Source organism: Rhinolophus sinicus, linkage group LG15 (assembly GCF_036562045.2).
Source record: "Rhinolophus sinicus isolate RSC01 linkage group LG15, ASM3656204v1, whole genome shotgun sequence".
NCBI classification, from domain to species: domain Eukaryota; kingdom Metazoa; phylum Chordata; class Mammalia; order Chiroptera; family Rhinolophidae; genus Rhinolophus; species Rhinolophus sinicus.
In genome coordinates, this window is record NC_133764.1 from 44866518 (window position 1) to 44882389 (window position 15872).

At 54.5% G+C, this 15872-nt stretch overlaps 3 protein-coding genes across 3 annotated transcripts in view; all 3 read left to right on the plus strand.

Annotated features, from left to right (window-relative positions):
• Positions 1 to 2538: 2538 nt before the first annotated feature.
• Positions 2539 to 15872, plus strand: part of HOXB3 (homeobox B3) — a 53759-nt gene continuing 40425 nt past the window's right edge. Inside the window, exon 1 of the mRNA XM_074320788.1 lies at positions 2539 to 2674. The gene's annotated coding sequence lies outside the window, so the exon portion shown is untranslated. The remainder of the gene's footprint in view (positions 2675 to 15872) is intronic.
• On the plus strand, positions 3191 to 11310 carry HOXB6 (homeobox B6). The gene is made up of 2 exons (XM_019740672.2): positions 3191 to 9385; positions 10411 to 11310. Exons 1-2 carry the CDS (start codon positions 8971 to 8973, stop codon positions 10668 to 10670), a joined length of 675 nt encoding a protein of 224 aa, XP_019596231.1. The 5' UTR covers positions 3191 to 8970; the 3' UTR covers positions 10671 to 11310.
• HOXB5 (homeobox B5) lies at positions 11462 to 15754 on the plus strand. The gene is made up of 2 exons (XM_019740671.2): positions 11462 to 13874; positions 14532 to 15754. The coding sequence occupies exons 1-2, from the start codon at positions 13313 to 13315 to the stop codon at positions 14777 to 14779; spliced, it is 810 nt and encodes a 269-aa protein (XP_019596230.1). The 5' UTR covers positions 11462 to 13312; the 3' UTR covers positions 14780 to 15754.

Sequence of the window (15872 nt, forward strand, 5' to 3'; positions counted from 1 at the left end):
AGCTCCAACTTCTGCCGCTGGTCCAGTTCTTACTGGGCTGGGGTCTTCTCTTTTTACTGGTGCCCCTGCTCTGGTGGCTGCCAACTAGAGAACCCTATCATACACATACACATTCCCTTAGCATTCTTTTATACTGACAAACGCAAATGTACACAATCATACATATTTACAGGTTGATATCACACATAAATGTACACATTGTCACATACAGTCACAAAGAAACACCCATATTCATATGTTCACAAATACACATACAGGCATTTATACATCCCAACACCACGCCCAGACACATGCATTCACATTTACACACACAAGTAAACACACGTTCACACTCACTCAGACTCACACATAGCAATGTACATTCACACATTGGCTGATAAACACACAGATTCGCATTTGCCCCCAAGTAAACACATCCATGAATCCACATGCTCACACACATTCTCCAAACCAAACCAAACTAAACCCCCACAGCTTGACAAACTTCCTCAACCTGGCTTTCAAGCTAGGCTGGGGCTTAGTCGTGCCGCTGGTGCACAAACAGCTGAAATGCAAAGTACTGGGCCCCATACGGAGGAAGAGCGAAAGGAAGGGGAAGGTGACCACCCAAATCCACTCCCGCTTCTTGGGCGGCTTTGGTCAGAGGCCAGGCCGGCAGCAGAAACCTCAGGGAGGCCCAGATAGGCCTCCAACGCCAGGGCGCTCCCGGCTGCCCCGCTCATTCGGCAAGTATTTTCCGTAAGAGCTATTCGGTTATTTTATTTCCACTTATTTTACTTTCATTTATTTTAATTCATCTATTCTAAATTAACACAGTGACCTAAATAAAACTTTAAAATAGGGGGAAAAACAGCCCCGAGAGCGAGAGCCTGAGCAGTGCGAGTTTACCGGTTCGTGTGGCCGCTGCATCCCGGCGCTCTGAGACGACCGCGCCGCCCGCCCCGGCTCCGCCGGCTTCCTCCGAGTCTTTCAGGCGGCTCTCCGAGCTGCCGGCAACCTGAAATCTTTTTCCGGAGTACAGAGAAAGAGAGAAAAAGAAAAACATTTTGGGGGATGTTATTTCGTTTCGTGAATTTGGGCGCCAGTAGCTCAATTCAAAATACGGGACTATTTCAGGGGACCTGGAAACACGACGTAAATTTTGTTGCTCTTGTGTTGCTTTTGCTCCCAAAACACGCCCGATTGAGGGATTAAAAACCCGGAAGTTGGTGTCTACACAGCTAGACCTGCGGAGCTGATTTTTAGTATTTATTCGATTATAAACCCTGGATTGTTTAAATTTAAAGAACAGCACCGGACAGAATGGGGGAAGAGGGTTGCAAGGGAAGCACGTTTTAGAATCTGTTTAATTTGAATTTGTAAGTAAAAGGCCCTTAAACCAGCAGTTTCTCCTTTAATGACCGAAAAACCCCCTGGAGAGCTCATGGAATTGTCATTGGGAACCCCGGTATGCCCGCATTTGGGCGGACGAGGCAGGGATCCATCCGGCTGTAGCCTCCTCCAATTTCTGGGGTGCAGAGGTGAGAATCCAGTTACTACATTGTCCACTTTGGCCTCCATCAGGGCCACCTTTCCGCCCGAGGCGTAAACTAGGCCTTAGGAGATCTAGGGCCCCCACACCTGCAATGCTGCAAGCCTCACAGGTGGGGTCCCACCATCAGTAGGGTTGAGAATAAGGGGGGAGTTCTGAGGAAAAGAGGGGGCACTGAAGCTTTCATTTTGCCTTGACGCAAGTGGCAACGCTGGACACCAGCTGCTGCTGCCGCCGACTCACCCCCAAATTGGCTTAGAATGGTACTCGTGCGGAGGATTTAGGGTGAATTTTTACTAGAAGATGGGACAGAGCGCCAGTGAGAATAGGGAGGTTCGGAAAAGAACCCACTTTCCTCGCTGGACCCTTGTGGCTCCTCCGCCTGATTGCCTGCACCCCAAATCTCACCGCTTCTCAGATTGGGGTTTCTCCAAAAAGCGAGAAGGAGAAGAAAAGAAGATGGCGACTGAGAAAAGGGTTGCTGGTGGAGCAGCCATGAAGAAATGCAATAAATTCCTTGTTGTTTTATGAAAATTTACAACTTTGTGATAGAAGTTTATGAGTGGTTGAATCCAGCGATTGGCCGGCGCTGGTCATGTGGCTGGGCGATCGTGAACATGAACTTTTTATCATTTCCCTGGTGGTTATAATGCAGCATTCTTTTGGACACCACACCTAGGTCGGAGCACTGTCGTCCTTTAGGGCTCCAGCCTCTTGATATTTTTATACTTCAGTATCAGCTCGATAAAGCAAAAGAGAGAGAGGAAGAGAGGGAGAGAGGAAAGAAGAGAGAGGGGGAAGGAGGGGTGGGAATTACACAAAAGGGAGAACCAAAAATAATTTTAATTCCTAAGTTAATTTGCTTGCTGATCTGGGATTTTAGTCATCATGGAGGGTAAATGGACAATCTGCCCAGGATCGCAGCCTGATACCATTTTTCAAAACCAGAACTTACTACATTTTCTATGCAAATATCAGAAAAGCGAAACACCCTCTCTTCCAAGTCAGAGAAGGGGAAGCGACGGCTCTCAGGTTGGGACAATATTATCTGGAGGATGAAGAAGAAACCGAACGCTCTTTTTTTTCTCCTCCTTCCTCCCCACCCCTTTCAATCGGAGGAAAGAAACCCCAAGGTCTGCAAAGGTAAGGGAGATTCTACAATTCTCATTCTTTCGCCTTGATTTTGTAGGGGGTGGGGCTTGGGTTTGTCTCCCTCCTCCCCCCGTCCAAGACGGGGCTGAACCCCACCTCTGGGTGCTGCAGGGAGAGGCTTCCCAGGAAATTCGGTGGCTGAGAGAAGGGTGGCTGCTTCCTGGAGGGGGAGCCCAGGCAAGAAAAATGGGAGGAGGAACCGAAAGGGGCCACGGAGGCGAGCTCTAAGTCGCCTTTTTAAGCTGGGAGGAGAGGCTCAAGCGAGGGTTTTGCGAAAGAGGATGGGGGTGTCGAGGCTTCAGGGCGCTGGCAGAAGCCGGTTGCTATGGCCTCTGTGGGTTTGCGCCCCTTCCCCCTCCCACCACCCCTCCCTCGTTCCGGCCTCCCCCGGTTGCCCTCGCGCGGTTCTCTTGCCCGGTTTGGGTATCGGCAGTTTCCCGGCAGCATTGGCACGAGGGGCGGTGGCGCTGAGGGACGTCCTGGTCTCTGGAGGGCCTGGAATCTCCGCAGAGGCCGGCGAGGGCGAGGAGGCGGCTAGAGAGACACAGAAAGGACAATATACAGAGAAATGCTCATTATCTCCCTTCGGAGGAGACATTTCTGAAATTAAAGGGCTGTAAGTGGAGACACCCAAATCGAGAGACACCTCCCCCTCCCCAGGAAGCCCGCCTGAGAATGCCCAGGTCTCTCGCCACTCCTGAGGAGGGAGCCTTGCTCTGCAGTGAGACAATTTTGTGTGTGTGTGTGTTTTGTGTGTGTGTGTGTGTGTGTTTAACGCGGTAGGTTACAGCGTGTTGGTTTTGGAGCCTTGCTCTGCATTGAGACAATTTTGTGCGTTTTTTTTTAACGCGGTAGGTTACAGCGTGTTGGTTTTGTGCAATATTGATTCTATTACTTGTGTTTTATTGATATGGGGTGTATGGATTTCGGTGGAAGAGAAAATTGCCATGTGTGTGTTTGATGTGGAAACGTTTCAAACTTTCCTGGATCCAAACCTGGTAATTGTGAAGAAGCTGTTTAGCGTGTTGTTGTTTTAGGCTTGTAAACACAAACAAAAAAGAAAAGAAAATAAGAAAATTAAATTAGGGGACCTAATGGTGTCGGGACTGGAAAGCTTCCTTGCCGCTGAGCTCAGGCAACTTGTTCTGTTCCTCCGGCGCCTGATTTCATTACCCAGCCAGGCCTCCTGGAGGGGGCGCGGGGGTGGGGGGAAGAACCTTCGGGCCAGAGACTGAGATTCCTAAAGTAGCTGACTGAGTGCAAGAAGGCACAAGCCGCTAGGTGAGGACTTGAAAATAGAGTGAGAGGGCTTCTGCGGAAGCTGTAAGCCAAGAGATAAGAGACTTTGGGCGCGGAGGGCAGGGGAGACTGATTTAGTTTTGTTTGCATGAATAGGTGATTGCTTTTCTTTTTTTAAAAAGACCAGACGCAGAGCGTTCAGCCTCGGGCCTCTGGTTGCCCAGGGATTGCGGGGTCTGGGGATGTGGAGGGCAATATTGGTCCTCACAGTCCTGAGCTGGGAAGAGAGGGACACAGCCACTTGTAGCGCGGGAGGGGGCCTCTGGAGGCCCAGGTAGATGCCCTCCCAGCCAGCCTGGACTGGATGCCTGGAGGGACCCCTCGCTGCGTAGCCAGAGAAGTTCTCAGTCAGCACCCATGGCACTCGGAGCCTATTCTCAAAGGAAAAAATTCCCCAAACCCACCCAGACTAAAGGTCTTTTTCTCCTGTAGTCTCGACGGGGTATAAATCATCCCTCAGACAGTTTGCTCTGACCCAAATTATGCGGTTTGCTGCCATCTACCGTCCGTTTGGAGACATGCGGCTTCGGCAAGTCCCGCGACGCTGCCTGAACCACGCCGGACGCCTGGAGCCTGGCGGCTCAGGTTCCGTGGGATTTGGGGGAATTCGGGCCCAGATTGTCGCTTTCCGCTGGATCTTGGTTCCCGCCCGCCGGCGTGTGGATTAGAGAACAAGAGTCCCCTAACTGCTCGCCCGCCCCATCCCGGTTCCAAACCTGGCGGCTGGCTGGGGAAGCTGTTTTTTCTAGGACATATTTAAAGAGGACTAATACTGCATCCCGCGGGCAGGGGGCCCTGAAACGAAGGGTTGGGGAATCACTGTCGTGAGCCCCCACCCTCCCACTGCAGGTGGGAGAGGGGATTATCCGGGCCGCTCCGAGATCCGAGGCCAAGGCTGTTCAAGGTTTATTTGGTTTTCTTTTCGGCCAAGGGAGGGTCCAGCTGAGGAGGCGCCGGCCCGGCAGTTCCACTCGGTTGTCAAAAGACAACCGGGTCTGTGTTCTCCCGGTTGGCTTGTGGGTCTTGGCCAGTCCCTTGGCCGGTGAGTCCGTGATGAAGGAATTGAGCCGAGTTTTCTGGAAACTGATGGTGTCTGCAAGTGAGTGTGGGCCCCTCCCTCACTCTCGATCGTTTCAAGCGAAATCGACACAAATATGCTTTGGGGGAAAATTGGGAGGAGTAGAGCTCAATCATTAAGGAACCGAACCATCGTAATTTCCGTTCCTGCCGGACCCTTCACACCCGCTTTCCCAGAAGGGGTGGCGAGGGCGGGGGTCCTTGCCTCTGCTGCCGCGTTTGAATATTGGCCCCTGTCTCACGGGTTACTGATTAGCCCGGACTTTCAAGCCGCAGGAGGAAGCTCTGGCCATTCCTTTCAAGGTGCTGTGGCCCTGGTTCCTGGGCGGGGGCTCCAGGAAATTGCCTGTAGTGCCAGGCAGGCCGAGGTGTTACCAGGGTCTGGCCTGGGAGCTGGAGGAGCTGCCGAGGTCCAGGGGCCCAGCGGTGCTGGGGGCAAACACGGCGGCTGTCGTCCCCGCGCCGTTAGCGCGGGGTGAGTCTGGGCCGCAGGGAAAGAAGCCCTTTCAGCTTTTCCGCAGGGAGAATGACTTCCTGGCGGCTAGAAGGCCCGGCCCAATGAGGGAGGCCCCGAGGGAGCACGCCCCGAAAGTCTTGGGCCCCTCGGGGATTTTTTTCTTGTGGGCAATCCAAAGGACAGATATAGAAGGGAAGGCGTCTGGTACAGTGTTGAAACACTTCAGGGCTCTTAGGGTGCCGGCAGACCTGAGGGGGTGGGAACAGGGAGAGCGAGCTGAGCACTGCCGCCCTCCCCACCGGTAGATCTGGGACGTTGCCGCTCATTTGCATAATGGAAATTATGTCTTTGTACCGCTCTGGACCGGCCCATTTTAAGGGCCTGTCCCATCTAAACAGCTCCCAAAGGTTGGAAGAGGCCACACTGCTCCCTCTGGGAACATTTATGTTCCTCAAATCCAGAGAATCACAGATTTGGGTTGTGATGTTTTAATTCACGCCATCGTAGTCAGAGTTGGGAAAGTGGTGGGGGAAGGTGCCCACAACCCAAAGAGCTGGAGGTGGTGGGAGCTTTGTAGCTGAGAGGCGAAGGGAAGCCTGGACAATGTCTCAATCTCCCCTCCCCTCCACATACATACAGGCAAATACCCCTCCCTGAGGTTGCTGGTACAGGAGAATTTTACTCCTGAGCTGAACACAACCAAGACATTTCCCTGGGAGCTGGAATGTGTGCATCCACAGGAGTGTAGATTTGCAGCACAGAAAACTACAATTAAAAATCCTGCCTGTGGGGTTTCTGTACCATCCTTCTGTTGTGTACTCAAGACTTGGTACACATTTATATCCACCTCCCCATACACACGCTATCTCATGGAGGCAGGGAGAGACACCCCACACTGGCAGATGGGCTGTGTTGCTGTGTATTTACATATACCCCCTTGGAGACAGACAGACGTGGGCGGCAGTGGACCGAACCACAGACAGATTCTAGAGATCTGGCTCCAGAAACCAGGCGGTCTCTGGCCCAGCTCTGCCCGCCTGCTCTTTCTCCCAAACAAACGGATCAGAGGAATAAACGCTCATAAATACCTCTGAGCTTAGATAAGAGCGATGAGGCGCTATTTCCTTTCATGCCGGACTCCAGGCGCCCAGGCCCTGCCTTTGCGGCTCCATCTCAGGACAGGCAACCTGCAGAGGTGAGGTTAATTTGGGGCTATGACTCTAAGGATAAGGCAATTATTTTCCTGCTTCTATATCACAAGGGGCTTCTATATTCAAGGGGAACCTTACTTTGTCCAGGCTCCACACGCAAGCCCAAACCTTCTAGTCCTAAGATGAGGACATTGTGGTCAGGAAGGAGGCAGAGAGGGCTGAGGCCCAAGGTCCAGCCTCAGTGGCAGAGAAGGGGGAGGTGTATCTAGGCACTCTCCCATCTTGCTCCCCCTGCCCAAATGTTCCCCATTCCTCTTCAGGAGTGGGCCCAATCACAGCTAGATTGGAGCATTTATGATTCTCCCTCATTAGGAGGCTTGCGTTTATTTTCTTAAATCTTAATAAAACGGCCATAGAATCAGGCTGGGAAGGGATCACCACTTGGTCATGAAAGTGGAGCCTAGAAGTTGTCCTGAATTCAGGAAGCCTTATAGGCCACTTTACAACCATTCGCATTCTTGCCCTTAGTCACCAACCTCAGCCCTCTACTATTTTCCCTAGTGTCTTGTGTCATCTTCAATGGCTAGAGCTGGCCCACCAAACGGAACCCAAAAGGCAAGGTAGAGAGGAAGCTCAGCTTGGTCCCTTCATCAGATTTTATCCTACAACCTGGCCCATTCCTGGCTCCAGGTCCAAAGGTACTGCCTGGCAACCACATGCATATTAGAATGTTGAAAAACACATTGTGGCTCAGGCCTCCAGCCTGGCTTCAATGTTGATTTTCCTTAGATGAGAGAGCCAGAGACATATCCTCTCTCACACACCCAAACTTGAACCACGCACAGCAAAGCTGGTGATACAAACATGAGATGTGGGAAGGATTGTACAAATGCTGAGACAGAAGGGCGGTGAGCATCTGGAGAGGGGATGCAGGCTGATAGTTAGTTGTAAGCTGCCTGCTAAGTCCCCAGGAGGACCCTAACACCCTTCCCTCTTTATAAAACCAAACCATAATCAAGTCTTGGGAAATAATTGATTTAAAAAAGAACTTCCAGCTTCTGAAGAGACTTGGAAAAGGTGCAAGGGCGCCTCTCTTCCCAGTGGTCTCTGATCGCCTCAAATATCAGGAGGGTTTGAGGACCCTAAATTGGAGGACCACTTTCTTCCCTATATCCACTTTCTGAGACAACCTTGATTCCTAAGACTCTGTAGCTCAGGATATTCTTATATCTTTTGGGTAAGACGTGGGGGTGGAGTGAGGATTGCTGGCAGGATAGGGATCAGAAAATCTAGGCTGGGGGTCACCCCTCACACCTCCTCTCCGTATCCCTAAGTGAGGAGAGGGCTAATCCCTTTCTCCAGTGCTCCTCCCCGTGCCAAGAGCAAGTGGTGCATACTAGAACCAGGCGAGATGTCTTGGGCAGCAGCAACCATAGACTTCCAAAAAGCTCCTAGCCTAGCCGCAGAGCCAGAGGGAGAAGACCCTCCTCCTGTTTCCCTGCCCTCGGGTCTTCTGGGCAGCAGGCTCTGGCCTGCCCCTCAGACCATAAGAGTTGTGGAGAAGCAGGAATAATAACCCTGGGCTTGGAGGAGACAGAAAAAATCTGAGAAACAGGAAAAAAAAACGGTTTTCAAAACCTGGGAAGGAGATGGTTTCTTCTTCGACTCTCTTTCTGAAGACAATGCTAATTAGCAGAGAACTCTTCTCCCCTGCGACCAACACAAAACCCTAGAAACCGTCTCTTTTAGTTCCTTTCTAGCCAGATTGAAATTTGAGATTCAGGGATGGTTACCCACCCTTCCTTTGAGGGAATGGGACTCAAGCAACGCAGGGGTTAACTTTTCTGAAAACACAATTAACTTTTCCCTATTCTGCGTGGGGAGGGGAGGTTATATTTATTTAATCACTGGGGAGTGGGGTGGTCTCAACCCAAAGCTCCCTCCTCCCTCAAAGGCACAGACGCTTCTTTCGCAGATCCTACGTAGGTGGAACAGGACGCGTCGGGTTGTGGGGAGAGAGAGAGAAAGGAGAAGGAGGAAAAAAAGGTTGATAGGTTTGTGCGCGGGTCCCTCGTGCCGGCTGCGCTCCTCCTGGGTGCTATTTGACAATTCCTGCCTCTGCCATTGGTCAGTGTTGGATCAGATGGTTGTATTTCCTTCTGGCCCTCACTGGCACCTCGCCATCCCCCCTCAGCTAAAACCCAATCTCAGATATACTACTAATAGGCGCGGCGCTCGGACTATAAAACACAACAAATCATAAACCCGGCGGAGCAGCAGCGGCCGTGCGCGCCTCCCTCCCAATGAGTTCCTATTTCGTGAACTCCACCTTCCCCGTCACTCTGGCCAGCGGGCAGGAGTCTTTCCTGGGCCAGCTACCGCTCTACTCGTCGGGCTATGCGGACCCGCTGAGGCACTACCCTGCGCCCTATGGGCCCGGGCCCGGCCAGGACAAGGGCTTTGCCGCCTCCTCCTATTACCCGCCGGCGGGCGGCGGCTATGGCCGAGCGGCGCCTTGCGACTATGGCCCGGCGCCGGCCTTCTACCGCGAGAAGGAGTCGGCCTGCGCTCTCTCGGGCGCCGACGAGCCGCCCCCCTTCCACCCGGAGCCGCGGAAGTCCGACTGTGCACAGGATAAGAGCGTGTTCGGCGAGCCTGAGGAGCAGAAGTGTTCCACGCCCGTCTACCCCTGGATGCAGCGGATGAATTCGTGCAACAGTGAGTGAGACTCCGCCGTCGCTGCGACCCCTGCGGGCCCCCACCTCGGGAGACAGAAGTAGCAACCCCCCATTCTCCAACTGGATGCGGGGTGGGCATCTCAGTTAGGAATGAAGGGAAGATGGGGCGCTTGCACTGGGGCTTCTGCTCTGTCCTCTCACCCTCAGTTGTTACAAAGTTTGCAAAGTCCCAGCCGCACTCGGAGGCAGGGTAGCGAGTGGGCTCTCGGGGGTGGCAGGCCAGAGCAGGGATTGCGAGTCAGGGCAGGGGGCAAGGGCCGCAGTCATGCGCTTGGCTTTCCCTTGCGCCCCCAGACCTGGTAGGGTCCCCCATCCAAAGATTGTTCCATTAAAAACCGAGTGCGTCACGGGAAGGGGGGCGGCGTGACGCTGTCGAGGGAGAGTGGACTTGTCCCGAACTGTGTTTCCCTGGGGGTGGGGGGTTGGGGAAAGATGAGGAACGAGGAAAGGGGCGGTAGTCAGAAGACGGAGGGAGAATAAGGGTAAGAAAGAGCGGGGTAGCGGGCGGAGGGGGAAAGTGGCAGAAGCAGGCGCCTGGGTCTCAGGTTGGATTATTTGTCGGCCTTAAGTCCCAAATTGATGTCCATTAGCGGGACACGAAAGTGAGGAGCCGTTAATGCCGACTATGGATCGATCCACGTCATTACGGATTAAGGGCTGGAATCTATCACACGGTGGTGGGGAAGCTAGAAGGATGGGGAAAAAAAGATCCGGCCAGGAAGAGACACACCTGGCCAGTATACTTTCCCAGCCCCTCCCCCTAGACTCAGGTGGGATTTTAAACTGCTCCTCCCATCCCCCACCATGAGTCTAGACCGGAATCGCAGGCCTAGGAGACCCGGAGGGAATCTGGAGGGGGCGCTGGAGGGTGAGGGGGGTGGGCAGGGAACGTGAGATTGGAGGGCATCCCGGGACAGGCTGGAGTCCTTGTTTGAGAGGCGAGTGGGGGAGGGGGACTCTAGCCCTAGTGACCTCAGGCCTCAGCATCTCTTCTCTGCGTAACAGGTTCCTCCTTTGGGCCCAGCGGTCGGCGCGGCCGCCAGACTTACACGCGCTATCAGACCTTGGAGCTAGAGAAGGAGTTTCACTACAATCGCTACCTGACCCGGCGGCGGCGCATCGAGATCGCGCACGCCCTGTGCCTGACCGAGCGCCAGATCAAGATCTGGTTCCAGAACCGGCGCATGAAGTGGAAAAAGGAGAGCAAATTGCTCAGCGCCTCTCAGCTCAGTGCGGAGGAGGAGGAAGAAAAACCAGCGGAGTGAAGGCGCTGGAAAGGGAGGGGGGACGCGAAAGGAGAGGCCTGTGGGCAGCCCGTGGGCATCGGAGAGCCCCGAGAAGGCTCTGCAGGCGGGGGAGCCCAGGGACCTGCTCTCCAGCACAGACAGGTGGGGCCCAGCGCTCTCCTGGACGCCCCCACCTGCAGAGCTCTCGCTGTGAGCTGGGAGGCTGTGCCTCCTGAGCCCACCCGGCACCCCGTGCGCCCCCTGTATCTGCGTGGAACCCGCCTCAGCCCCATCAGCCCCCCTCCAACCCGTGAGAACTGAGGACCGGACTCACTTGATGTTTCCTGGAAGCAGAGCAAAAAACACTCTTGTCCGTGTCGCGTCTCATTTCGTCCATGTCCCCCGTGCACGGTTTCAATGGTAGCTTCGCAGTCCCCTCAGCGGGGGCCTCGAAGACTCCCTAACCCCAGACCTCTCTCCTACCCCCTACCCCCCAAAGCCACTGGAAGGAGCACATACTACCTAGAAGTAAGAAGAGGAGCCTCAGAAGAAAACAAAGTTCTATTTTATTAATTTTCTATGTGTTGTGTTTGTAGTCTTGTCTTAGCTCGGGACGTGAAATACTTCGGTAATAATATTAATATTATTATTAATGATGATAATAAAGAAGTAAAAACTCGCCGCTCAGTCACCTCTGCTCCTCCCCTGCCACTTCCCCACCCCTACAGCCACCCTGTGGTGCCTTGCCGGAAACTCCGCAGCAAAGGCAGGAGTCTGGTAGGCCCCAGCGGGCCCGACAGGACTCGGAAGTTACAGTTGAGATAAAGGCTGGAGCCGTTCTGCCCAAGCTCCAGCGCTGCGCCTCGCGGGTTCTGAGGCTCAGAATGGCCTCTCCAAGGGCAGTCTTGGGGGACTGAGAAAGGTCGTTTCCCTCCTGTTCTCTAGCTTTTCCTCGTTTGTCCCTGGCACGAGGGACAGCACAGAGGCCTCCCAGCCAGGATCCCCTGCAGAGACTTAGCCAGGCGGATGTATAGCTTGAGCAGCGCTTTTCTGTCCTCCCGCTCACCCGGGTCGTGGCCTGTGGCCTGCCCACATGGCCTGGTCTACCGCCGGCCTTGGCCCTCGGCTCCTGGCCTGTGGCTCTGAGACCAAATCAGGGTCGCGGGGTATCTCCACCCACAGCTGAAAGCTTCCTGCTTCGAGTAGGAGCTCAGCGAGGAGTAAGAGAATGCGAAGCCATAGGCAGGCGTTGGCTGAAGGGCACGACTTTCCCCTGCTCATTGGAGACCTGAGGGTAGGAAGCCAGGTGATCGGGCAGTTCGGTCTCATCTCCTCAAACAAAAACGACCATTCTCTCCCACCCACACCCAGGCGGCAAGCTGCGGACACTGTTTTCCTTTCTTCCTCCTCCCTCTCTCCCTTTTTTATTTTTAAAGAAAATAGCCGCCCGGCAGAAGGGGCCCAGCTGCGGCGATCTTTGGCTGCGCAATGCACTCAGCAAGGCGCCGCCGGTCCTCGGAACCCCTTCCTGGGGAAGGCATTGGGCGCTGGGCACATTCTGACACTACCCGGACGCCCGCGAGGGTCGTCGAGCGGGGCCTCCCGACGCAACAGCCGGTATCTGGTGAGGAGGAGAAAGGATCCTGCCTTGATCCCAAACTCTGAAAACCACATTGCCACGCAAACCCCGGACACCGACGCGGTCGCCGTTACCGTTTTCCCCACAGCTAGGCCTCTTAACCCCAGGCGTGCTCGTTCTCTGGGATCCCCATCCTGCTCTGCCATTCCCCAGGCGGGGTTAAGCATGAGGAGGAGGTCTGGAAGAGGATTCCAAACTTCTAAGGGACATAGGAGAAGCGAAAGTTTCTCCTTTGAACCCTTGGCCCAGCCTTGCCGGCTCTGCCTGGGCGCTGTGAATGGGCCACGGCAGCCCCGTTAGGAAGACCAGCCGGAGCTCGCGTGAGAAGGGGGAGGACCCCGTGGCAATAATTGTTTATCACACACCTCTTTCAACCCTCTCCCCCATTTCCACCCCCAACTCAGAGACTTGCAAAACCCGAGTAAGGGAAAAGCAACTCAATGTTTGATCATCTCATCCAGAGTTAAAATAATAATGACAGGGAGAAGAACATAAATAGAAGTTATCCCACTCTCAAGAAAGCGGATAAAGGCTCAACCGGTCCCTCTTCTAAAAGACTCAAGCCTGCGTGTGAGCCTGGGCCGGGTTTCTTTCTCGCCTGGCGGTTGCGGGGAGCCAGCAGGGAGGCAGTCGTCGCCGCCATGGCAGTCTGGGGCCCGCGCTCCCGCCGATCACCGGGAGGTGGCGCGCTCTGCTCAGAGGCCACCGCCAACCTTCTCCCTGTTTCTCCCCCTTCTTTTTTCCCCCTCTCTCGGAGGCTCGCATTGAATCGGCCCTAACGATTCTCGGATCGTCATTATTTGTAACCATAGAGCATGAATTACCTCTTGAGGTCATCAGCGAGAATTTACGACTGGTCAACAAAAGCACGTGATTCCCTAACGCCCCCCCATCCCCCTTCCAGGCCCCCCCCCATATTTGGCCGCATACATAGCAAAACGAAGTACAGTGCATCGCTATAATTCATTAATACATCATAAATCGTGAAGCACAGGGTTATAACGACCACGATCCACAAATCAAGCCCTCCAAAATCACCCAAATGAGCTCGTACTTTGTAAACTCCTTCTCGGGGCGTTATCCAAATGGCCCGGACTATCAGTTGCTAAATTATGGCAGTGGCAGCTCTCTGAGCGGCTCTTACAGGGATCCCGCTGCCATGCACACCGGCTCTTACGGCTACAATTACAATGGGATGGACCTCAGCGTCAACCGCTCCTCGGCCTCTTCCAGCCACTTTGGGGCGGTGGGCGAGAGCTCGCGCGCCTTCCCCGCGCCCGCCCAGGAGCCCCGCTTCAGGCCAGCGGCGTCGAGCTGCTCCCTGTCCTCGCCCGAGTCCCTGCCTTGCACCAACGGCGACAGCCACGGCGCCAAGCCCTCTGCCTCGTCCCCCTCCGACCAGGCGACCCCGGCCAGCTCCAGCGCCAATTTCACCGAAATAGACGAGGCCAGCGCGTCCTCGGAGCCTGAGGAAGCGGCGAGCCAGCTAAGCAGCCCGAGCCTAGCTCGGGCACAGCCAGAACCCATGGCCACCTCCACAGCCGCACCCGAGGGGCAGACTCCGCAGATATTCCCCTGGATGAGGAAGCTTCACATCAGCCATGGTAATTCTCGCTCTTTTTTTGTCTTCTCTGCGTTTGGGGGGTGGGGGGAGGCAGGGCAAGGAGAGCTTGGCTTTTCCTCGAATATAGATTTATTTTTTTTCCAGAGAGGGAGAAGTCTCTAAGAGGGTCCTCATGGCTCGGGGGACAGAGCCAAAGAAGGTCTTTAGCTGGGGGAGGAATATTTTTAATAATTTGTTCCCAGACTCGGCTTAGATTTTATTCGCCCAGCTTGTATTAGCTTTCAAATGAAGGATCCGGTTTATATAAGATGGGGAAGGGTCCTGTTTACCCCCGAAAATTTGAGACTGCCGCCAGCAAAGAAGGGGCAAGCAGTCAAACGAGCTTTCCAGGGCAAGAGTGCAGGCACTCTCCTCCCTCCCGGGGCCAGCGGCCGCCTGAGCCCAGCCAAGGGTGAGGCACAGGGAGGGAGACAGAGACAAAGCCGAGTGCTTTCGCTGCTGGCAGAAGTGGGGTCTGCAGGAGAAGGGGGTGCAGAAAGGGAGCTTGGATGCGGGGCATCTGGAGTGGGGAAGATTGGAGCTGCAGTGAGCTGGGGGCCGGGGACGCCTGGGTCCTGCTCCACGCCCCCTCCCACCCAGTGCCCCCTCCTTTAACCGGAATAACGTTGCCTCGCGGGCTCTACTCTGTCTGCTCCAGATATGACCGGGCCAGACGGGAAAAGGGCCCGGACCGCCTACACCCGCTACCAGACCCTGGAGCTGGAGAAGGAATTTCACTTCAACCGCTACCTGACGCGGCGGCGGCGCATCGAGATCGCCCACGCGCTCTGCCTCTCCGAGCGCCAGATCAAGATCTGGTTCCAGAACCGGCGCATGAAGTGGAAGAAAGACAACAAACTGAAAAGTATGAGCCTGGCTACAGCCGGCAGCGCCTTCCAGCCCTGAGCCCTCCGGGAGGAGTCCTGGGCGGCCCAAGAGCCCGTGCCGCCCCCAGCCCCGGCCCCTCTGAGCCTCCCCGCGCTGCCGCCGCCCGCTGAGGACCGGTTCCCACGAGCCTGCCTTGCTCTGGCCTTGTGTTACGATTTTTCGTTTGGTCTTAGGTCTTCCTGTGGCTCCCTCTCTCCTGGACTGGTTAATCTTGTTATTATTGTTAATAATGATGATAATTATTATTTTCCCTCCATGCTCCTCACTCCCCTCCACTCATCCCAAATCCACCAGTGTTTCTGAATGTTCGTGTCTGTGGTTGCACTCCTTCCCCCAGGAAGAAAAGAAACTCGCATGTTTAATGTGAACTTTCCCCTCCCCATCTTGTTCTAACTTATTTATAAAAGGATGATCGCTGTATTTTGAGTTTCAGCTTGAAACTTCTCTAAGGGGCAGCAGTTGAGGTGGGGTGGTGCCGCAGCACTGGGGCCCAGCTGAGCTGGCCTCGGAGATGGAGTCCATGACTGTCTCTTTCCACCCTCCTCTGCCTCCTCCCTCTCTATTCCCTGGGCCCAAGTCTCCCAGTGGCTTGGTTCTGGGGTGGGAAGCAGCCAGGGAGGACCAAGGGGGTGATGTTGAGAAGAGGGAAGGTAAATAGTGAGATTTGAGTTCCTGCCACCTGGGTAGGCCCCACAAGGCCTGATCTGGGAGTGTACGGAAACAAAAATAATCCTCAGTGTAAAATGTCTTGTGTATTTCTCTGTGAATCCATAGGTCTGGCGTAGAGGGCCCAAAGCTTGTAAATATGGGGGTAGTCTGGGTCAGACCCATCCCTTTCCCCCTAACCCATTTCGCTTCCAAGACCATTTGCAGTGAGCGAGTGGATGCTGTGCTACGTGTGAAATCTGTCTTTGCCCAGCCTGTCTCAGTGATTCGCTTTTGGTATTTGTTTGTAGCTTTCCTTGAAGTCAAATAAATGTTTCCCCTACTCCACCGCCCTTCCACTTGTCTTTTCTCTGGGAGCCTGCGTCTCCCGTCACAGGGCATACCCTAGACCATTCTTGATAGAGCTAGAGAAGGGAAAGCTCACCAGCAGCCCCTCTCAGCCACC